The sequence below is a fragment of the Psammomys obesus genome, unplaced genomic scaffold (assembly GCF_907164565.1).
Source record: "Psammomys obesus unplaced genomic scaffold, mPsaObe1.curated_primary_1811, whole genome shotgun sequence".
NCBI classification, from domain to species: domain Eukaryota; kingdom Metazoa; phylum Chordata; class Mammalia; order Rodentia; family Muridae; genus Psammomys; species Psammomys obesus.
Genome location: NW_026595981.1, coordinates 22,599,815 through 22,623,815, shown reverse-complemented (window position 1 = coordinate 22,623,815; position 24,001 = coordinate 22,599,815). Strand labels below are relative to the sequence as shown.

Genomic DNA, 24,001 nt, shown 5'->3' with positions numbered 1-24,001 from the left:
TCTTTCTTTCTTTCTTTCTTTCTTTCTTTCTTTCTTTCTTTCTTTCTTGGACCAGAGTTCAATTGCTAGCACCTATGTTGGGTGACTCACAACCTCCTGTAGCTCCAGGGCATCCAACACCCACTCTAGCCCCCATTGGCACCTGCCTGAATGTGGTCTCAAGTGCGCATGCACACATACAAATAAAAAGGAAATCAGTCTTCCTTTGAAAATTTTGCATTTGAAAATATAGCCAGTTGCTTTGACTCTTTGTAAATTATGATACATATAAAACACAAGACATGATAATTTGTCAGTGTTGTGATTTATAAGATGTAAGGATTTTAAGTGGAATAAATCTTACTTCTCAAACTTGAATTAGAGGGGCTAGGAGATCAGAATGTACAATCCAGCACACAGCTTCTAAGCATGCCAAGTTGGCAGTATGGCATGCACAGCTCACTGAAAAGAATTTGTATTTCTCAAAGGACTTCGAAGGTAGCTGTTGCAAACATCAGTGACCGTATATCGTCCTACGTACCTCTAAATGGCTGAAACTTTAACAAGGGACAGATGTGTAAGGAATTTAATAAGACAGATAATAACTGATACACAATTAATAGAACTCAAATATATTTTTTTTGTGTGGTTTTTGCCATGAGACGAGGTCTCATAAAATCCAGCTGCCTTCAAACTCCCAATGTGGCTACTTGTTCTCAAACTCCTGATCTTTCTGCTTCTGCCCCCAAACCCTTGGAATTAAAGGCGTGTGCTGCCATGCCTGGCTTTAGATTTTTATGAGGCTTCGGGTTCCCTGAAATTGGAGTTATAGAACCAAAGACACTGGAAGAGCAGCAAATGCTCTTACCCGCTGAGCCATCTCTCTAGCCCTTGGATGTCATTTTTCAGCACGTGTCACATTGTGTAGTCCAGGCTGGCTTGAACTTGATCCTCCTGCCTCACCTCCCAAGTGCTGGGATCACAGGCATGTGTCTGGGAACTTACGGATTGCAGGCTGCTTTTCCTCCCAGTGCCACCAAGAAGCAGCATTAGACGAAAGAATGAGATACATCTTGAATATTGCAATGGAACACTTTTCAGTATGGAAGCTGATGAGGCCCGGATGTGAGTGTGTTGCCCAGATAAGAGAACCCTGGCATTCCATTTTCCAAAGTACTGATTCAGAATGCCACCTGCTTTTTCCCCGCTATTGGTAACCTTGTATCTAGACTTAACCACCGTTCATCTGCTTTGAGGATTGCTGGCAGACTTATCTACCCACCATAGAAAGCTATCTCCTACCCGAAACACTTCACAGTGTAGCTTCACTGTGTTTTTTCAGTGGTGTTTTCTGTCTTCAAATACTGCCATCCTGGACCACTAACGTTCCCACGTATGCTTTCCTGACTACCTGTTTTTCTAATACTTTCCTTCCAATTCAACAAGTTCAAAAATGAATTCATCCCCCTCCCCCACTCGCACCTAGACCAACCCTCCTTTGTTTCCCAACACTGTGACTAGCACCTCACTCATGCTGGTGAGGCTTCTCATCCATCCATCATGGCTCCCCTCGAATGCTCCCTGTGAAGAAGCCGCTCTGCCTTCCGGGATTCTCCTCAGTTCAAAGTCAAAGTACTTCTAGACTCTCGCTCCATTTTATGTTTAGTGTTTTACACAGTTAGCGTACACCCTGATTGTAACTACCATGATCATTGGGAGAGGATGTTTGTTTGTTTGTTCTCAGCTCACAACACTTTTACCATGGTCAAGATGCCTGTATCCTGATCCTTCTCACAGCAGTTCTACGAATCCATTTGTTGCCTTATCTTTCTGGTTTCTAGAATAATGTTGCTCGTGCATTTACATTTTGAAATACAAAACGTGCATTAATTTATTTTACATTACAGTCTGGACTCTTCTTTTTTTTTTAAGGAAACTTATCTGTAAGAGGGCACTGTTTAACAACAATAAAAACATATTATAAAGACATTTTTCTGAAGGAGGTCTTGGTAGGAATGATTGACCCAAACCAAACCAAACCCAAACAACCTTTCAGATAAAAAGGAGTTCATTACATCTTGAGAGATCACCCAGGCACAGTGTAAGCAAGACAACGTGTTTGAAGTCAGCTTACTTAATAATAGACACAGAAGCTGGACAGTGGTGGCGCACGCCTTTGATCCCAGCACTCGGGAGGCAGAGGCGGGCAGATCTCTGAGTTCAAGGCCCGCCTGGTCTACAGAGTGAATTCTAGGACAGCCGAGTCTACACAGGAAAACCCTGTCTCAATCTTTCTCCTGCCTCCCCCCAAAATAGACACAGCCTCAGAGCCCAGTTAATGTTTGAAGATTTTTTTACAAGGACTCTTCAGAGCCTTGTTGATAACCTTGGTTACAGACTGCCTCCAGTTATTCTTCCATTGTTGCAGTAAGTACCACGACCAAGGCAACTTATACGTTTTTAGAGTTTCAGAGGGTTAGAGTCCATGATGGCTGAGCAAAGGGACAGCTGAGAGCTCAGAGCTTGGTCCACAACCACAAGGCAGAAAAAGGCTGTGTTGAGAGTAGCGGGATTCTTTAGAAACCTCAAAGCGCACGTCCAGTGACACACCTTTTCCAGCAGGGTCACATCTCCTAATCCTTCCCAAACAGTTCCACCGACTGGGGACCAAATATTCAAATATGTGGACCGATAGGGGCCTTTCTCGTTCAAACCGTCACATAAACCAAGAACACCCTCATCAGCTGGGTCACTGGAACTGTTGCAAGTGCAGAAACTTGGACTCGACCAACTGAGTAAGGACCTTCACCCAGATCCCTGGAAAATAAATCCTCATGAACATGAAAGGCTGTCAAGCATTGCTCTCGCTCAAACTAACAGCAGCGAGACCCATCACTACTTCCCTAGCGCATAGTGCAGCAATGGAGAGTTTATTTTCTACAAGGATTTATCCTATTTTTGGCTTAAACGATGATTTTATCTCGTTTTCGTAGTTTTTTTTGTTTTATCTGCATTGGCGTTTACTTGCATGACTGCGTGAGGGTGTCAGATCCCCTGGAACGGGATCCCACGGTATGGACAGTTGTGAGCTGCTGTGTGGGTGTTGGGAATTGAACCTGGGTCCCCTGGAAGAGCAACCGATGCCCTTAACTGCCGTATTTACTTATTTAGCAAAAATCTTGCTAAGTAGCCCTTGCTGTTCTGGAGCTGTCTGTGTAGACCAGGCTGGCCTTCCCTCCTGCCCCTGGCTCCTGAGTGCTGAGATTATGAGTGTACATCAACACATCGGGCCTAAATAATCACTCTAAAAGTTCCTCAGGGCATGGTAGCTCACACCTGAAATCCCAGCACAGGAGAATTGCCATGAGTTCCAGGACGAGTTAAGGACCTGTCTTAAAACAAAACATAACAAAACAAAACAAAAGTCAACACTGCCAACAAAAGGATACAAAATGGACACTTTTTGTTTTTTTAATTGAACCTAGTACTTCACATGTTAGGTGAACGCACTTTCTGATTACTTTTTATGTTGAGACAGGGTCCTACTTAGTTGCTCAGGCTGGACTTGAACTCCTTCTGTTTCCCAGGCAGGTGTTGGATTGCCTCAGACGCCAGAGGAGCTGAGATTACGGGCCTGTTTCACTAGGCTGGAGAAAGCTTTCTGACGTTTCATTTTGATCAGTCTTTTAAGACAATTTTTATTATACGATATGACTCAAAACCCACGACTCTATTCATTCTTCATTCAAAAATTACTTACTGGGAGCCTGTCAGGACGCCTCAGCAGGTACAGGCACTTGCCATGCAAGCCTAAGCTGTCCTAGCTCAGTGCCTGGAACACAGTAAAGGTGGAAGGAGACAACCAGTTCCTCGAGGCTGTTCTCTGACCCCAATGTCCAGGCTGCAGCATGCACAACCTCCAACACATACACACAAGATACTAAAGTTTGTTTTGAGCCTAGGTCTCTCTGCATAGCCCTGTCTGTCCCGGAACTCACTGTGTAGACCAGGCTAGCCAGGTAGACTCAGAGATCTGCCTGTGTCTACTTCCCAAACACTGGGATTAAAGGCATGCGCCACCACCAGCTGGCTAGATTTTTTTAAAATATGTATTGAATTTCTTTTATCTGTCATATGTGGGTACACATCGCATAAGTTATACATTCATTCACTGTTTGCTGGCTATAGAGAGAAGAGGGAAGAGTAGACTTTGGCTCTCATGAATTTAGCCGACTAAGGAAAAAAGATTTTAAGAAGAGAGACTAAAAGTGGAATTAATTAGAATTATGCTAAGCACTATGTAGGAGAGAAAATCAATGAGCCATACGGAAAACAACGGCAGAGGGCTGGGTAGGTGAGGAGGAAGTCTGGCTAAGCTAGGAATATGGTCATCTTCAGCCCATGGATAGTATTTGAAGTTAGGAGAATGAGTGGAATTGCCTAAGGAGAGAGTTTTGAGAGGGGGAGCTCAAGATAAAGGCCCAAGAAATCGCTCATTTGGTTGGTAGTGGAAGGAAAGCAGTAAAAGAGGAAGCAGACTGATGGGCCTAAAATGGAAGTAGGAATAGAAGAAAAAAAAAAATTGCCGATGACAGGCCACTCCCCTTGGAAACTCAGCGATGAGATGAAGAAAAGGAACCCGTCGTGGTGCTGTTCCTGGTTGGAAATGTAGGAAATGAGACAACCTACCATAATGAATAGCCGAGGCAGGTGACTTATGGAAAGAGGAGGCTCATTTGGTTTATAGCTGTGTATGTCTGAAGGTCGAGATTAGGGAGCACCATGGACTTAGCCACTGTTGAAGGAGGTAGATGGTGCCACATTGTGTTGGGCTATGGGTAGGCCTAAGACGGCATATCTCAAACGCAGGAAGCAGAGCTGGAGGGGGGCAAGGCTTGCTTCTTTCACAGTCCTCTCGATTCACTGTAGGCAACGTTGTGGAAAACAACGATAACAACAACAACACACACACACACACACACACACACACACAAACCGTCTCTTAAGAACTAAAGGGCGCGGCTGTAGAGATGGCTCAGCGGTTAAGAGCGCTTGCTGCTCGTGTAGAAGACCCAGGTTAGCGTGGCAGCTAACAACCGTCTGTGACCCCACTGACAGGACCCAGCATCCTCTTCTGAGAACACTGCACATGCGTGGTGCACAAAGGTACATGCAGGCAAAACACACCCATGTACTTTAAGACAGACAAAACAAAACAAAATAAAACAAGACAAAAATCTACCAAGAGGTTAGTGTTCTCAGTGACCCAGGACCTTCCACCAAAGTGCTACCTTTAAATACCACCCCTGAGGACCAGCCTTCTACACGTGGACCTTTGGGAGACACTCGGGTGCTGTCCAGACCATTACAATATGTGAGCCAATGACTCCTGATGAGAATTCCAAAGCTATTTAGAGTATTTGGTTGAGGATTGGCAAGAATATTACAAAGATTCTATAATAGAACCCCATGAAACCTTTGACTTCTGTACTTTAAAACAACAACAACAACAACAACAACAACAACAAAACTAGTTATTTTTCATTTGATGTATATAAATGTTTTGCCCACATGGATAGGAGCGCACCAAGTTAGATTTCAGAGTGTGGAGTAAAGAGACAGAAGCAGGAAAGAGACCAGAGTCTCGCCTCAGCAGATGAGGCTGTTTGTTAGCACACCAGCAAGGGGCATCCTCTCTCAGAGGAGCCGAGGAGCGGTCTGCCAAGGGAAAAAGCTGGCTGGATCTTTCAGAGAGGCAGCTGAGGGCTTGGGTATGAGGAAGCTGATGTAGCTTCCAGGGCTATCTGAGGGTCTGTGGTCTCTCCTTTCTGGAATTGCCTGCTCAAGCAACACTGGTTATCTTGGAGGACAGGCTGCCCCGGCGAACATTTCTCTCTGTGGCTGACTGGATAATGGTTGAGCAAGGCTAGCTGTGACCTCATAGGAAATTCTGTTTTAACAACTGGCTCACTGGCTCACACTGCATGCGTGCCCGGTGCCCCTGAGGTCAGAAGAGGGTCCTGGATCTACAGGAACTTGAGTTACAGATGGTTGCTAAGCAGCTGCTTGGGTGCTGGGAACTGAGTCTGAGTCCTCTGCAAGAGCAGCAAATACTGTTTGACAGCTGAGCCGCCTCTCCAGCCCTGAAATTCTACATACCTGAAAGTTCAAGAGTTGAGATACTTGAGGCCTTTTTGGATCAATAGGTTTGACATTTGTGTTGCTGTTTTCTCTGTGTGGTGGACAGAACATTTTAAAAGCTATATTTTACGCCTGGCGTGGTGGGGCACATGTCTGTAATCCCAGCACTTGGGGAGGCAGGTAGATCTCTGTGAGTTCAAGGCCAGCCTGGTCTACAGAGAGAGAGTTCCAGGACAGCCGAGGCTACACAGAGAAATGTTGTGTCAAAAAAAAAAAACCAAACCAAACCAAACCAAACCAAAACAAAACAAAAGCAAATACAAAAACTCAAAATGAACTATTTATCTTACCCCAAAATGTTTCCTAGTGCCAATTTATAGCTAATCTCTCCCCTTATGCTCAGTTAAATGTCATTCAGGTTTCTATCATATAGAGCAGTGTCACTTGTTTTTTAATCCTATTCAAATAGACTCACGCAGTACCTGCTTTCTTTGTTCCTGGCTTCTTTTTCTCGATCTATGTTTTGAGATCCATACATATTGTAGTTATAGTACTACACCATCTTTTATTATTGAATAATATAAAGTATAAGTATACAACAGTTCATTAATCCATCTTCTGTTGATGGATATTTGATTGTTTCTGTGTTCGATCGTGGACATTCCTTTCCTTATTCATGCACAGATGTGGATGTACTCACGCCTCATATTCAGACCTAACATTTCCGGGTTGTAAGGTGGGTGTTTAGCTCTGGCACATGCCCCAAGTGTTGGAGCAATGCCCCCCCCACACACCAACAATGCCTGCGAGTCCCACCTGTCCCGCATCTCACTCACAGTTGCTATTGTCAGTCAACTTTTTAAATTGTAGACATCCTGGCGTGTGTATTAGTAGTTCCTTGTGGCTTTCATTTGCGTTTTCATTGTGAGTAAAGGTTTGGGGTATTTTCCTTATGTTTACTGGTTACTCAGACATTCCTGAAATGGATTTGTGAGCTGCCATGTGGTTGCTGGGAATTGAACCAGGGTCCTCTGGAAGAACAGCCAGTGCTCTTAAGTGCTGAGCCATCTCTCCAGCCCCCTGAAATGGATTTGTTTCTGGCTTTTTACCTATTTTTAAATCACATTTATTTTTTGTTTATTTATTTATTTAGTATGGGGAGAGGGGATGCATACCATAGCGTTTGTGTGGAGGTCAGAGCTTTCAGGACTCATCACTCTCTTTTCACCATGTAGAATCCAACTCTGGTCCTCAGAGTAAAGGTGGCAAATGCCTTTACCCACAGAGCCATCTCACTTGCCCTCTGGATTTTTAATTCAACAAGATTATGAGGTTTATCTTTTATCTTTTTCTTTTCCTTTTGGTAAAGTCTTACATATCTTTTCTTGTCTTTTTTTTTTTTTTTTTTCCAAGAGCTGAGGACTGAACCCAGGGCCTTGCGCTTGTGAGGCGAGAGCTCTACTACACTGAGCTAAATCCCGACCCCAGTCTTACGTATCTTAATCTGACTTCAAATTGCTCATGTTGTTGAGGGATGACCTTGAGCTTTTGATCCTTCTTGCTTCCACCTCCAAATGCTTGGGTTATAGGTGCATGCCACTAAACCCAGTTTATGGGGTGCTGGGGACTGAACCCATGGCCTTGGGAGAGTGAGGCAAACATTCTGCCAACTAATCTATATCTGTCAGCCAAGTCTGTAATGACTTTTAATGTTTGGAAATGTGTAAGTTGTCAGAGGCAGATAGGAAATATTTTTCTCTCTTCTATAACTTTGTCATTTTTTTTAATGAGTAGATTCCTATTTCATTTAGTATTTATGTCTAATGTTTAATGGCAATATATAACAAAACAAAATTAAATAGTTTGAAAAGCCACAATATTTTTATCACACTTCATATTTCACAACTTTATTATTATTTAGACAGTGTCTTGCTGTGCAGCCCCAGAGGGCCTGGAACTCTCTACATTGGCGAGGCTGTAGAGATTTACCCGCCTTTGCCTCCTGAGTGCTGGGAATGCAGGCACCCACCATATCCAACCTGCATCTCATGTATGTATACAGGAAAAATTTGAGCATGCAAGAACCTTAGAACGAATTCTAGTGGAGTCCGATAGGCTAAACGCATGTTCATCATTTCCTGTACAAGCATTTGCTGAAAAACAATGGCGTTAAGTGGAGGAGCGTTGTCTCAAAGACGGTGTAGCTTTTTGTTGTTAAGTTTTTTTGAGGCCAGATCTCATGTATCTCCCAGGCTGACCTGGAGCTGGCCTCAGTGTAGTTGAGGATGACTGGGAACTGTTGATCCTTCAGACGCTGCCTCCCAAATGCTAGGATTACAGGGATGTGCTGCCATGGCTGGCTAGCATACTTTCAATTACGTGCTTACAACAGAACGAGGCGTTTTATAGATATAAAACAAAAGTCTCAGTTTGAACGCAGTGGACTCAGTCATTTAAGCATGAGCATTTTCCTTTCAGAAGCATTGGTCACGAAATGCCTGTTCTTCCAGTTTTTTTTTTTTTTTAATGTTAATTTGATGGCATGTGACATCCAAGAAAATTAGTAGTGAAATAGAAATGTAAGTTAGGGTAACTAACTTCACGGGAAACATAATAATAGATATTCAGCTTGTTATTTTAATAATTGCCAGCAATTCTTCGGAGGCCATTAGTGTGTGGTTCCCTCATCAGACACTTAATCTAGGGGGAAATTGAAAACCTCGTGTGAAAGGACAGGGTCGGAAGCACAGCCGCAGTGGCTGCAATTGATGTTTTTCTTAAAGAAGACTTGATATTTCTTAACCTTTGACCTTGGTCCTGAGAATGGGGGAAGGAGGAATTTCAGGGTGGGAGGGATTATTCCAGCGTTTAGCCAGGTTCTTTTCCTTTTCCTCCTGCCCCAATCTGTGATAAACGCAGTTAGTCAACTGAGGTTTTCGAACGTAAATAGGACCTGAAAAATCTCTGTTCGCCGTGACCTTCGAAGATTGTGACCCACATTGGGAGCGTTTAAAAGCATGAGTTAAGGTCCCCCAAACATCAGCGGCACTCCCTCTGTAGAACAGGCTGGCCTCCGACTCAGAGATCCACCTGTCCCTGCCTCCTGAGTGCAGGGATCAGAGGTGTGCGCCACCATGCCTGGCTCCCGGGCCTGAACCTTGTCTGTAAAATGGGGCCAGTTGTAAATGCTGTTGTGCCTATGCCTCCACAGTGGTGCACAGTGAAAAGAAACCTCAAAAAAGAAGCCTGACTGGGCTCAGGGTTGGAGGCCACTTTTTTTTTGTAGGATCAGGTGCCAACAAAAGTGGTTTCACGCAGGAGGCAGAGGCGGGCGGATCTCTGAGTTTGAGGCCAGCCTGGTCTGCAGAGCGAGTCCAGGACGGCCAAAGCTACATTGAGAAACCCTGTCTGGAAATACAAGCAAGCAAGCAAACAAACAAACAAACAAACAAAAAGTTTTGTAAGTTCCCTGTGGTCAGGGAACTGAGAGGTGGCGTCTGAGTAACGCCTGAACCAGGACCTTAAGTAGGCATTTCAAGAAATCTCTTTAAACGTGCTTACGGAAGGACACTAAAAACAAGCAAAGAAAAACATCAACTATGAAAGCCTCGGTATTGTCGGAAAGGTCTAAGCAGAGACTATACCTCGAAGAGAGTGTTCAAGGACACGGACGCGCACGCATTAGGTGGCAGGTGATGGAGGAATGACAAGCTACTGAAGAGAACACTCTCAGTTCTGATATCCTCATGGTTTTGGCCACGGGAATCACTTTTCATCCCCCGGTGACATTCCAGGAATGCCGGGGTTAATGAGACCTAGCAGAAGGCTGTCCAGAAACGCTAGCTGCCACGATTTTATGAATTTAATTCCCAAAGATTTATCCGAAAGGCAAAAGTGGACGTTTTGGATAAGAGAAACCAATATTTTTAAAAGAGGCTTGGGGATAAAGACTGTCGGTTTGCCGTTGTGAGGATGAATGAAGCCCCGCATTAAGATGGCGCCCACGGGGTTGAGGGTTGAGCGGGCCGGCAGCTGCAGGTCCTATCTGGCTTGCCATTTGGCTCTCCTTAGCTTCCGCATCCTCTACCAAGTAAGCCAGTGAGCCGAAAAGTGATCTCACAAAAGGAGAGTTTTGTTAGCAAGTTTTTTGCTTTTGTTTTTTTTTTCGAGACAGGGTTTCTCTGTGTAGCCTTGGCCGTCCTGGACTCTCTTTGTAGACCAGGCTGGCCTCAGACTCCCAGAGCTCCTCCTGCCTCTGCCTCCTGAGTGCTGGGGTTACAGGGGTGTGCCACCGTGCTGGGCCCAGCAAGTGTTCTTACTTCGGTGGTAATTTAATCCCATTAGACATAAAGGCAAGAGCTCAGGCTGCTGTGCCAGAGGACCAGAGTTTGGTTCCCAGGATCCGCATGGAATGCCCTTTTCTGGACTCTTTGGTCACCTAGGCACACTCGAGCACGCAGGCGCACACTCACGCCTACGTGGCCTGGCTCAGGCTGTTTACATGTCTCTTTGAGGTTACTAATGCTTAAAATCTCCCTTTTCTCTCTGCGGCTGAGCTCAGTTACCTTTGGTGCTGTTTACACCACACACAGGGCATCTGAAAGGTGTTGAGACCAACTTAAATGTCATTGTCAGAGAGTTTAAAAGGTTCCGGGGCCAGGACTCTTTGCCCCTAGACCATCAAACCCGAAACGACCTTGTTGTATATAACTAAAAGACGTTGCCACAAGACGGTTGCTCGGGAAGCCTTTGAACTGGTTTTCCCTTTGTTCCCTTTAAGAATCCTCCCAGCACACAGCTGAAAGTTTCACAGCTAGCTATTTTCTTTTCTTTTTTACAATTAAAGGGGGGAAAAAAACAACACTATCAAACTCACAGAAAAGTTGCAGTGCCGTGCAAAAAAAAAAACCTTTTTTTTTTTTTTCCGGAAAATTTGAGCTCAAGTTGCCGCCTTTGATCCCTATCACGCTGAGCGCTTTAAAACGTGTGTCCTATCTCCGGCATAACCACAGTACAGCCATCGAAACCAGGAAACGAACATTGGCAAATGACTGCTAATTTATCCTCCGCCCCATGGGTGTCCGGCTTGTCTGTGACGCTCATTCCCACCAGAGGATTTACTTCAGAGCACGCGCTGTTCCCTGCCAAGTCCCTTCACTTGCGGTCTGGAACAGCCCCTCAAGCTGGCGCGACTTTGGCACTTCCAGGATCCTGAGCCAGTGACTTTGTAAACTCAGGTTAGGTTGGTCCCTTATGGCACGATTCACGTTCCGAGCTTGGACAGGGGTGTCACAACGGTCAGGCTGTGTTCTGTTTGTCGCTGGGGTGCACACCGGAGATGACGATCGCGTGTGACTCCGGCTGTGACCCTGTCAACCGGGCTTTGCCACTACACAGCTCTCCTCTCACTTCTGTAATTCAGAAGGGTTGAAAAGAGGGGCTTTGGGGGCCTGGAGGGACGGCTCTAGCTCTGAAGAGCACCTGCTGCTCTCCAGGAGGACCCGAGTTCGGTTCCCAGCGCGCGTTTTGTTAGGTGGCTTCTGACCACCTGTAACTCCAACTCCAAGGGGTCAGGCACCCTCTTCTGGCCAGCTCTGCAGTGGTCCGCCCCCACCAACGGGGAATCCACACATGCCCATGAATCAAACTAAACCGTTAAATACTTTGAAACTATGTAAACAGCCTATTTATCGTCAGGCTTAATTAAACTTTAACTTTTTGAGAGCTGCACTTTTTTTGTTTTGTGTGTATGAGTATTTTGCCAGCAGTGTATGTGTGCGTAACGTGCGTGCCTGGTCCTTAAGGAGTTCAAAAGAAGGCACTGAACCCACTGAACTGGAGTTACAGATGGGCTGTGAACCATAGAAAAAATGGTTCCAACTCATTTTGTCCTTTCCATGGTGTCAGCTGTTTCTCCAGGGAGCCTGGTTCCCTTAAGAGGAGAATATTTAGAGGGTCCGTCAGGAGGCTGGAAGCTGTTTGTGCTCCTGTTTCTGGGTGATAATTGGCAAAGAGGACTATACTTCTATGAGTGCTCATGTACATACGTTTATATGTGTGTGTTGTGTATCTGTAGATACAGTAGGAGCTGAGGCTTTGTGCCTGCGCCTCATTTCCAACACGGCAGGTTTACGTGTTCGGTATTAATGTGGTCCTTTTGAGGACAGACCCCAGGTCCTTGCATATGTGAGACAAGCACTCTACCACCGAGTTTATCCAAGCCACGGTTTCCATTAACTATTACTAAGACCTACTGAAAGGGTTTTAAAGGTTCAAGGGAAACAGGCCTTTGATGTTTCAGTCACCAAATCAAAGGCTATCTTGCTATATTTAACTGAAAGATGTTCACTTTTGAACACCTATATGACAATTACTCATGAAACCTTTGAACTGGCTCTGCCCCCTCCCCGTTGCTGAGAATCTTCAGCATACAGGTGAAAGCGTTGCAGCTGTCAGAGCACAGCCTTGAACTCCTGATCCCCGCCCCCTGCCTCTGCCTCCCAGGGGCTTGGCTTTTGATATCCCATGCCAAACTACCATATTTTCTTAATCTTTCAAATTCTTATGTTTATTATGTCTTTATATTTTGTTGCTAGCATCTAATGGCTGAGAGGTTGAACTGTCTCAGTTAGAACAGAGTGTAAATAGAGTGGTTGTATTTTTCAACCCAAAACTGGAACACAACCTGATTCCTGTCTATTACATGACATATGGAATTACCATATGTTTTGTGGAAATTATTACTGTGAAAGCAGATCTAAGACTTTTCCAGCTATGGAGGATCTTCTGGACCATTATTCCTAGAGAAAATGAATTATAGATTCTGGAAAAAATGTAACAACAACAAAAATCTATCTGAAGGCATTAGAAACAGCCTGTTTTCTGTTTTGTTTTGTTTTTTTGCCTTAAGAATAGGCTCTATTTTAAACCTCAGAATTACTCAAGTTTGAACATAAAATCTACACTCTTAGTTAAAACAAACAAACAAACAAACAAAAAACATAAACAGCCAGAAATAATGGGGGGAATCTTGGTATGGAAAAACCAAAAAGGAGGTATGAATTTTCTGGTTGATTCTTGAAGTGTGTGTGTGTGTGTGTGTGTGTGTGTGTGTGTGTGTGTACGTGTGTGCGTGTATTTACACCCTACCCCATATGAGCTGAAAATGAAAGTTATGTCTCTGCAGGGCGGCTGGCTCATTCGGGAACCCTTGGAATTATAAAGTGCCTGTGGTACCTTTGGTCACTCAGGCTGTCATTCCTCGCAGATGAGACAGAATTAGAACTTTTAGCTCAGATAAGTTAACTACGTGTTTTATAAAGTGAAAACAGCCACAATTAACCACCCCCAATTCCTATAGCGTTTAGAGAAATGTAAGAGAATTTAGAACTTCTGCAATGTATCATTTATAACATTCAGAATATAACAGTCCAAAATTGTTGGGTCACACACAAAGAAACAAGAAAATGTAACACTTCCTTCAGAAAAAGAAAAGCTAATGTTGATTAGTCCCAGATGGTCTGGGTATCCGGAAGAATGCAGTGCAACTGTGAGCATGTACAAAGATGTGAAGGAAAAGATGCGCACAGTGAGCTAACAAGTGGGAAATGTCAGCAAAGAAACTATAACAAAGAATGAAAATTCTAGAATTAAAAATTCCAAGAAATTCTTTGGATGGGTTTAACAGCAAATTAAGGTTACAGGAAGGTGAGTAAAATGAGTTTAATGGTGGTGTGTGCCTGAAGTCCTGACACTTAGAAGGTGGAGGCAGGAGGATGGTGAATTCAAGGCTAGCCTAAACTACAGAGCAAGTTTCAGGCCAACCTGGGCTACATAGTCACACACACACACACACACACACACACACACACACACATTTCACTGTCAGTGTTAGAGGTAAAGAACACTAGAACGAGAAGGAACAGTCTTGAGGGAGGTGTGGGAAACATGAAAATATCTAATGCACGTGTAACTGAAGTCACAGAAGAAAAACAGGGTGAGCAGAAAAGGTACGTGGAGAACTGCCCATTGAGGGTGTCCCAGGTCTGTTAAAAGCCCTAACTCTAAAAAGAAGAACTCAGGTAGGAAAATGCAGATAAAATCACACCTAGTCCTGTCCTGACCAACTGCAGAGAGCCAATGTAGAAGGGAAACATGATAAACAGGGCAAGAACATACCACCGACTTCTCATCAGAAACTGTGGAATCTGAAATTCAGTGCAGTCTTGAAGGGGATGAAGAGGGGGTGGGGAGACTGTCAACCTAAGATTCAGTTTTTGGTTTTGTTTTAGGTCTCACTTTATAGTCCAGGCTGACTTGGAATTTACTGTCTAGGCCAAGCTTCAGACTCAAGGCAATCCTCCTGTTTTATCCTGGGGTAACAGGTGTGAGTCACTGTACCTGGCTCGATCCAGAAATAAATATTTGCAACAGGGCCTCCCTATGTTGGCCTGGCTGGCCTGGAACTCACTAGGAAGGCCATGCTGGCCTTGAATTCAGAGATTTTCTTACCTCTGCCTCCCAAAGACTTGGATTAAAGGTGGCATGCCTAGAACCAGAATTCTGTATCTAATAAGATTTTTAAAAATGTCTTAATTATTTTTATTTTGTGTGTGTGGATGTTTTGCCCATATATGTGTGTATGTACCACATGCATGCCTGGTGCCTACGGTACCCGGAGAGGATGTTGGATGTCCTAGAACTGGAGTTACAGATGATTGTGAGCTGCCATGTGGGAGCTGGGAATCGAACCGAACCTACGTCCTCTGGAAGAGCTATCTTACAAGCTTGAAAGCAAAGTGAAGGCATACCCAAACAAAGAAAAGTTAAGAGAAACAGTTCCCAGATAGTTACACTACTGTAAGTATCAGCTGAAGTTCTTTAGGCCGTAGGCAAATCGATATCAGACAAGAACCAGACATCCATGAAGATAGATAGATGATAGATAGATAGATAGATAGATAGATAGATAGATAGAGAGATAAATAGATAGATAGATAGATAGATAGATAGCACCAGAAATGTTAACGATATGGGTAAAGCCAAAGTAAAATTTCCTCTTAGTTAGTGTGAAGTAAAAATGTGACTATCTACAGCAAAAATGAGTGCCGCTGCCTTGTGAAGTTTGTGATGTGTTTAGACATGATGCATGACAGCCAGCGTGTGAAGGCTGCAGGATGGGAAAAGGGGGCTAAGTGGCTGCAGGCCTCTGGGGGCCTGGCTAATCGTAACCACGCCAACTGAGGGGAAACTGAAGTGGTGCAGCAGACCCTCTGGAGCAGGCAGAAACAGGCGGATGGATAACAGTGTTCGGGGAACTGAAGAGCCTTCTTTCGGCAACCTGGACAGCCAGCCAGCTGGAAGTACAGCCATGGAAGATGTGAATAACGCTGTCAGTTGCAGGGGTTAGTAACTTCCAAAAGCACTGAAATTGGGGGTGGATAATCCCAGCCCTTGGGAGGCAGAGGCAGGCAGATTTCTGTGAGTTCAAGACCAGCCTGGTCTACATAACACACTCCAGGCCAGCCAGTGTTGTATAGTGAAACCCTGTCTCAGAAAAACAAAAACAAAACCCATCCTGAAATAAATAAATGAATGGACTGAAATCATAGGCTTTTTTTTTTTTTTTTTAACTGTAGTGGAGTGGAATTAGAAATCAGCAGAAATCTTTTTACTTTTTGTTTTGCGCTTCCCTTTTTGCAAAGAAGGAATTGAACCTGGACAGGGCATGCACACACTGCTCTACCACTGGTATATCTCTTGCCCAGAAATCAGCAAAAAGAATGAACAGAGAACGCACTAATTCTGCTAAAAAATCTACAAATTAAATGAGTATATATAAAAAAAAAATAAGTGGTGGGCTGAAGAAGTCCCAGGAAAATTGTAACTAACTTACAGTGAGAATAAAGAATCGGACTCATAAGCCGCGGCAAGCATAGCCCTCAGGAAGTAAAACTCATCGAAACAAATGGGATAAAACTCTGAACTGGTCCACATTTTACATGTTAGCATAAACAGTAGAGAGGAAACAGTCAGCTTCACATGACTCTAAAAATAAATAAATAAGAGGGATTGCTGCAAAAATAAAAACAAAACCCAATGAAGAAATTCAAAAGGCTATAGGCTTAAACCATCCACAAACATGAACTCACAGATCCTTAATAAACTATTTGGTGGTTGGGTCCTCATACACACCACAGCAGCTAAGTTATAACCAGGCAGGGCTTTGTCCCAGGGATGCGAGGAATGTAATCTCAGGAATTTATCTCATCGTGAAATCAATGTATATAGGAAAAGCATGAGATTTCAACAGGTGCCTTATAAAGATCATAAGTGCGCTTCTGCAATTCCAGCGCTTGGGACTGAGCCCGACACAGGAGGATCACAAGTGTAAGGCTGTGTGGTCCTGGGCTACATACTGAGTTCCAGACCAGCTTCAATTCCTAGAGAGAGCCAATCTCAAACCAAACAAAGAAAAAGAAGAGAAAGCCTGTCTTTCAGCAAACCAGGAGCAGAAGGCAGCTTCTTGCGATCCCTGGAAAACCAATGGTTAAAATAATTTATGGTGAAATAGTAACCCCTCCCACCACCACTAAGTAAAGACTCAGTAAACAAGGTCATTACTAAAGCTAGACATATATTTTAAGATTCTTTTACATTTTATAATTTGTGTGTGTGTGTGTGTGTGTGTGTGTGTGTGTTTGCCATAGCCTGCTTATGGAGGTCAGAAGAAAAATTTAGAACTGGATTCTCTCCTTCCAGGGATCAGCCTCAAGCTGGACAGCAAGTACCCTTAACTACTGAGCCACCTCGCCAATCCCTAATTATATTACTAAAAAATAACTAAACAAATAACTACACAGAGAGAACGAATGACTTGACAAGATAATTTACACAGGAAAAACGTGTAGAAAAATGTGTAGATACAGGAAAATATACTATTATTAGCTTTTTAGGGAAATATAAATTAAAATCAGAATGAGAGGCTAACACACATCTCTCAGGGTGGCTGTCATTTAAAATCCCGATGATGGGGCTGGAGAGATGGCTCAGCAGTTAGAATGCCTGTTGCCCTTGTGGGGGAAGAATCCAGTTTCAATTCTCAGCACCCACACCCGTAACTCCAGTTCCAGGGCCTCTGACGCTTTTCTTTAAACTAGTGCCGGCAGCAAGTGTGCTCATGAGGCACATGCATACAGACAGGGAAAACACACACAGAACGAATAACTCTAACAAGAATTTTTAAATGGTGACTTGTGGGTTGTCTCAACTAAAAAAAAAAAAAAAAAAAAAAAAAAAAATTCTGACGATATGCTCAATGTGGCGGTGCATGCGTGTAATCCAACGCTGGGGAAACTGAGGCAGGAGACTCCTGCATTTGAAACTGGCTTTGGCTACGTGGTGAGACCCTGTCTCAGAAAGCAAAACCAACCAACATTCCATTAATATAAAATAGGGGTGAAGATGCAGAGAAACAGGAAGAACGCATATTTTGCTGGTGACACACCCACTTTTGAACAAGTTCTGGCAGTTTCTGTTAAAGCTAAACATATACGTACTCCATGACCCTGTAATTTGACACTTGGGTATTTACTCAAGAGATGTGAAAGCATGTGGCCACTGAAAGGCTTTTACAAGGATGATCATACTTCAGTCTACTCATGAGAAAAACAAACACACTGCCAGCTGAGGGACAGTCTCTGAAATACCTGCCCGACTCTCAGAACCGTCAAGGTCACCTAAACAAGGAAAGTCTGAGACATTAACCAACCAAGGGGAGTCTAAGGGGACGTGGCGACTAAACCAATGTAGGCATTGGAAAGAAATGAAGGATTAGTGTAATGGTTAGCTGTCTGTTCGTGAGGTACAGCAGATGTCCCACACTGACAATAAGATGCTGGTTAATAGAGAACTCTCAGTATGGAGAGTGTGGGAGCCCTCTGTACTTGCTTTCATCATTTTCTAATAAATTTCAGACTATCTTGAATTTTAAGCTTATTAAAGAATTTTAAAGATCTCTTTATTTTATCTCGTGTGCATGAGTGTTTCGCCTGCATGTACGTGTTCACACCACACAGAGACCTCTTGCCCTCAGAGTTCAGAAAAGGGCATCATATTCTCTGCAGCTGGGGTGAAGGCAGTTGTGAGCCGCCATGTAGGTGCTGGGATCTGAACCCAGGTCCTATGGAAGAGCTGCAGATGCTCTTAACTACTGAGCATCTCTCCAGTTTACTTTTAACAAACAAACAAACAAAAAAACAAACATAGTAGTTTTGTTTAAAATAGCCCAAACTAGAAATAGCTGGGTATGGCGGTGCACACCTTTAATCCCAGGAGGCAGTAGCAGGTGATTTCAATGAGTTCAAGGTCAGCCTGGTGTATGTAGTGAGTGCCAAGCCAGCCAGAGCTACATAGTGAGACACAACAAACAAGCAAACAAACAGTAACAAAATTAAAAAGTTTTTAAATGTGCCTCAGTAGGAAAGCAGATGAGTGACGGCTTCGTATAGTGGGATAACCCCCTAATTAAAAATAATAATAGTGAACCATTGAGAAGCACCACTGAATGCATGGAGCCCCAAACAGTATGTTAAAAGAAGCTTTAGACAAAAAATTGGTATCATCTGTCTGTATAGTTTCATGTTCACAGAGTTCTAGAATAAGCTAAACTAGCGACGATGGAAACAGTAGTTTCTGGAGCACACAAGTGAGTGAGGACTGAGTAGGAAGAGGCTTGTGGGAAACCCTTCTGGAGTGATGGCCACATTCTTTTTTTCTTCCTCTATCACTGCTTTTCTTCCCTTCCCTCTCCTTTCCTCCTATCTTTCCCCTTCTTTCTTCCCATCTCTTCCCCATGGAGCCTCATCATGTAGCTTAGGCTGGCCTCGAACCCACAGTCCTCAGACTTCTGAGTCCTGGGATTTACAGACATGAACACCTACTTCTGGGTATTGACAGGAATTTGCATTACTCGGTGATGCACACTTTCAAAAAGTCATTAAGTAGCACGCTTAAAATACAGACAATTGCCTGCATAGAAATTTTGCCTGTAAATCTTATAAAAATATAGAATTATAGTAACATTTATGATGACATGGTATAGGGGTGAAATATACTGATACCTCTACCTTTCTGGAAATTTATCTGAACTGATGAATGAATAGAGGAATGACTAGGGGGAGATAAAAACAGTATCAGGAAGTTGTAGAATCCAGTTGGCAGTTAATGAGTGCTCACTCTGTAGTGTCTGCCCTCTCTCCCTTCTTTCCTCCTCCCCTCCCTGTCCTCCCTCCTTTCTAAACTGTTCTTATTTTTAATCATGTGTGCATCTATGTGTGGATATATATGTGGGAGTTCCGGTACCCTCAGAGGCCACGACAGGTACTGGATTCCACCAGAGCTGGAGTCACAGGCAGCTGTGAGCCACCTGGCTCGGATGCTGGGAACTGAACTCGGGTCCTCTGCAAGAGCACTGTGTGCTCTCAACGACTGAGCCATTTCTCTAGCTCCACTGTTAGCTCTGTAGCCTTTTCTGGACTGAAGCTCACTGTGTAGCCCGAGCTGGGCTCGAACTCACAGCAATCCCCTGCATCAGCCTTCTGGTGTGGAGGTTACAGCTGCGCCTCACTTCACTCTGGTTCCTTTTCTATTTGAAATATTCTGAAAAAAAAAAAAAATATTTGGAGGAAACTGGGCCATGAGGGCATAAGTTTGTAATACAGCTACTCAGGATTCTGAGGCAAACAAACACTGAGTTTAGGCCCAGCCCACGCAACAGAGCAAGAGACACTCACTCTCGCTCTGTCTCCCTCCCAGCTTCCCTCTGCTTCTTTCGGAGAGATCATATAGACTGCATACATTTTAATGTTTATCACTGCGGTTTTGTTTGACCTTTTTTTCAACTGACTGGTTTTGATTAAAACAACAACAACAAATAATGAATAGTATAGTTTGGATTTGAAGAATGTTGCATCATTCTACAGCAGTGATCAGCAAAATTTTTAGATACACACATGCATATATATATATATATATGGGAAAGAATAAAGGATATCTGAAATTCCTTCTGTAACAATCCACTTTTTAATTTTATTTAATGTAACTTTTATACAAGATCTCATTATGTAGCTGTGGCTGGTCTGGAACTTGATATGTCAATCGGGCTGGCCTTAAACTCACGAGATCCATCTGCCTCTGCTGGGATTAAAGGCGTGTGCCATCATTCCCCTCTTGGTCCACTTTTTCTCCTTGTCTTTAAGTGGGTCCTAAGGAAGTTCTCAGCTGTCGTCTGGGTAATTCCTTCCATTCTCCTTACAGCGCCATTAGGGGGAGCATGAGGGAGCCAAGTTCTGCCCTCAAAGAGGAATTCTGCTATTAGCTTCAGAACACTCAGACCTGTGGAACTGTGTCCTGTGAAGCTAACACACATAATCCTTTCTTTTTAGATACACAATCGAGTGTGGAGCTGCAAAGCACCGAGGAGCGCCCTCTGCCCACAGGTAATGCTGAGGCTTTGCCGTAGAAGTGCATTCATAGCCAAAAGCACCAAAGAAAGGGGTTACATTAAAAAAAAAAAAAAATGCAATGGGAACATTCATACAGTTCCTTTGCTGATAAAATACCTTCTCCACTAATGTCATAAAAAATGCGACAGGGGGTGAGAGATAGTTCGGTGGGTAAATGCTAACATACTTTAGCTGGACCCCCAAAGCCAGCTGTGGCAGCATGTACCTGTAACCCCGGCACTGAGGGACACAGATAGGTGGAGCCCACTGAGCTCTAGCTTCAAGTGGAGGGCAATAAAAGAAGACATCTTAATGATCTCCAGCCTCCACATGCTTCGGCACACACACGCACGCAATTGTGTGCATGTGGGCACGCATACACACGCATACACACACACACACACACACACACACACACACACACACACACACTTCAGCAGCACAGAGTCAAACTATATTCCAGCTAATGAATCTGATTGATTTTTTTTCAACTAATTGATTTTGATAAAGACAATAGCTTGACTTTGAATGCTTTAAGCTTCACTTTATCATTGTTATTATTTGTTTTTGTTTTTTCAAGACAGAGTTTCTTGGTGTAACAACCTGGCTATCCTGGAACTTGCTTTGTAGCCCAGGCTGGCCTTGAACTCACAGAGATGTGCCTGCCTCTGCCTCCCAAGTGCTGGGATCTGAGGCGTACACCACCTCTGCCTGACTAAGCGTCACTTTAATCTTTTTTTTTTTTTCACCTTTATTTTATGTGCACTGGTGTTTTGGCTGCATGCATGTCTGTGTGAGATTGTCCAGTCTTGGAGTTACAGGCAGTTGGGAGCTGGAGTGCTGGGGTTTGGACCTCTGAGCCATCTCTCCAGTCCCTAAACTTCTCTTTAGAGCAGGCAGTGGCCAGCAGCCATTTCTGGAAGAGGGTCGTAAGCTCATTATGTAATCTGTTCCCCTGCCTTTGTTGTAGTTTTTAGTAACCTTTGGAAATGTTAAAACCATCCTCACCCCTGGGCCGATACAGAGCAGGTATGATCAGGCCAGTGGGCCACGGTTTGCTGATCCCTGCTCTAGGCTTAGGCAGGAGGTTCCTGACTGACTACGGCTAGCATAGACTGTAGAGTGAGTTTGAAGCTAGCCTGGGCTACATAGTGAGAGCCTTTTTTTAAAGCACACACACACACACACAAAAAAAAAGAATGAATGAATGAACGAACAAACTTGGGTTTCATTGTGTTTTGCATAGAGTTACACTTACGATACAAACAGAAGGAGAAAATCGGTTTGGCGTGCAGAAGTTTCTAGATTTTTAAGAACGAACTTTTTTCTCAGATTGTGTTCAGCTCAGTGTCTCTTAATCCTATGCACAGCCCAGGTCCACTTCTGCTCTCCCAGTGTTCAGACACCTTTGCACGCTGGGCTGGACTGAAAGGACTAAAGCTTAGGGTGGGTAACACAGGGCCTTCCTCAGGCAGTGAGTTCGGGGGTAAAAAGATGGCTTTCAGTGAAACAGCTCTCTTTTATTGGGGGGGGTCTAAGGTCTGTTTAAACCTTGGGGAAGTGGGCAGGGGGCTTTGGGGTGAGTGTACATCTTTGGCTGGGGCAGAGGTGCAGGGATGCTTGGAGGGAAATTCCAGCCGGACATGTCCTTTTAAGTCTGGCCACCCGGCTACATGATCACCTCAGGGATGGCAGAGGTGGAGGTCTCAGAGCTAACGCACCAGGGCATGCAGGCCCGGAACAGGGAGGGGGCAGTCCTTACTCCTGCCGGCCCTAAGATGAGATTTGCAGGGTCTGGACGCATCTCAACCTCACTCTTGCCCTGGGCTGGCTTCCCCGGTCACATGGCTCACCTGCCCCAGAAATAACATATTAATACCTGTTGGGCACAAACAACAGTAGCATCCTACTGAATATTGCGAGCTATGCCAACGAAGAAAGAAGTTCTGTCTAGATCAGTGGGTCATGACTCCTTTGGGGGTCAGATGATCCGTTCACAGGGGTCACATATCAAATATCCTGCATATCAGATGTTTACATTCTGATTCGTTATGGCAGCAAAATTTACCGTTACGAAGTAGCAATAACATAACTTTATGGTTGGGAGTCAGACTAACAGGAGGAACTGTATTACCAGGTCGCAGCGATAGGAAGGTTGGGAGCCACTGGTCTAGATGGACTATGAGTTCATTATGACATGGGGGGGAAAGAAGTATCCACAAGAATGCAGATGGCAGAAGGATGCATGAATCTCACCCATGAGCGTGTCCTCACCTACGCCTGCCGGGTGAATGAATGAAGTGGGTACTGCTTATCAGCATACTGGCTGCGGCTGATGGCCACTGGGAAGCTGAACCCCACGCACAGTTTGACAAGCCCCCTCAGGCTGACTGACTGCGGTCTGTAAGACGAACTCCCTTTGTCTTTTAGAAAGCCCAGAAGCCCTGAGTGACTACAGTTTAACCAAACCCCATGATGTGGAGAATGCAGACAGTGCAGAAGCCCTGGCCAATGAGGACGAAGACGCAGGAGGTAAACGGTGCTGTTCAGTCGAAACCTCATGGCTACAGACGTAGTTAGGGTGGAAATCAACTCAGAGTCATTCATTTCACATATGTTTGCATTTAATAGTTTGTTACAAGATAACACCCATGTTGGGGTGTGGGGCGGGGTGGGGGGAGATGACTCCGCAGTTAAGCATTCCTGCTGCTCTTCCAGAGGGTCCTAGGTTGGTTCCCACAGCCCATGTCGGGTGGCTCATTACCACCGATAACTCCAGGCAACCGTATGGTCTCTGTGGGCACGTGCACGCATTCAGCGTATATTCATACAGTCACACCCGAGCCTATTGCGCCGATATTTTGAGAATTTAAGGTACTTATTCCTTGCTCACATCGTATTAACTTTAATTAAGATCGCTTGCCAGATTTGCTGGCGCATGGCTACGATCACAGTTCTTGCGGAGCTGGAGCAGGAGGATCATGACTCAAGGCCATTGTGGGCTACATAACCAAAGCAATCTATTGAGACCCTGTCTCAGATGAAGCCCAATGGAAGACGCTTGTTTTTGTTTTGTTTTGTTTTGTTTTGTTTTTATCATTTTCCTATATAAAAAATAACATGCCGTTCTAGTTTGCGGTATTTTTCCAACAGCTAGTCCTCCAGACATTACTGATGGGCTAACAATCCTATTATTTTAAATTTTATTTATTTACTATTATGGGGGAGTAGAGGTGTATGTGAAGGTCTGAAGAACCTGTAAGAATCAGTTCTGTCACCACCAGACCCAGGTGGTCAAGCTTAGTCCTGGGCTCCTTTATCCTTTGAGTCAATTTGCTGGACCCCATTGCTTTTCCTTCCTCCCTCCCCCCCCCCCC

At 44.2% G+C, this 24,001-nt stretch overlaps 1 protein-coding gene across 1 annotated transcript in view; it reads left to right on the top strand.

Moving 5' to 3' along the window:
• Positions 1 to 24,001, top strand: part of Ikzf3 (IKAROS family zinc finger 3) — an 83,180-nt gene that overhangs the window by 7,025 nt on the left and 52,154 nt on the right. Inside the window, exons 2-3 of the mRNA XM_055619963.1 lie at positions 20,565 to 20,618; positions 23,055 to 23,156. Of these exons, the coding sequence (XP_055475938.1) occupies positions 20,565 to 20,618; positions 23,055 to 23,156 (156 nt within the window). The remainder of the gene's footprint in view (positions 1 to 20,564; positions 20,619 to 23,054; positions 23,157 to 24,001) is intronic.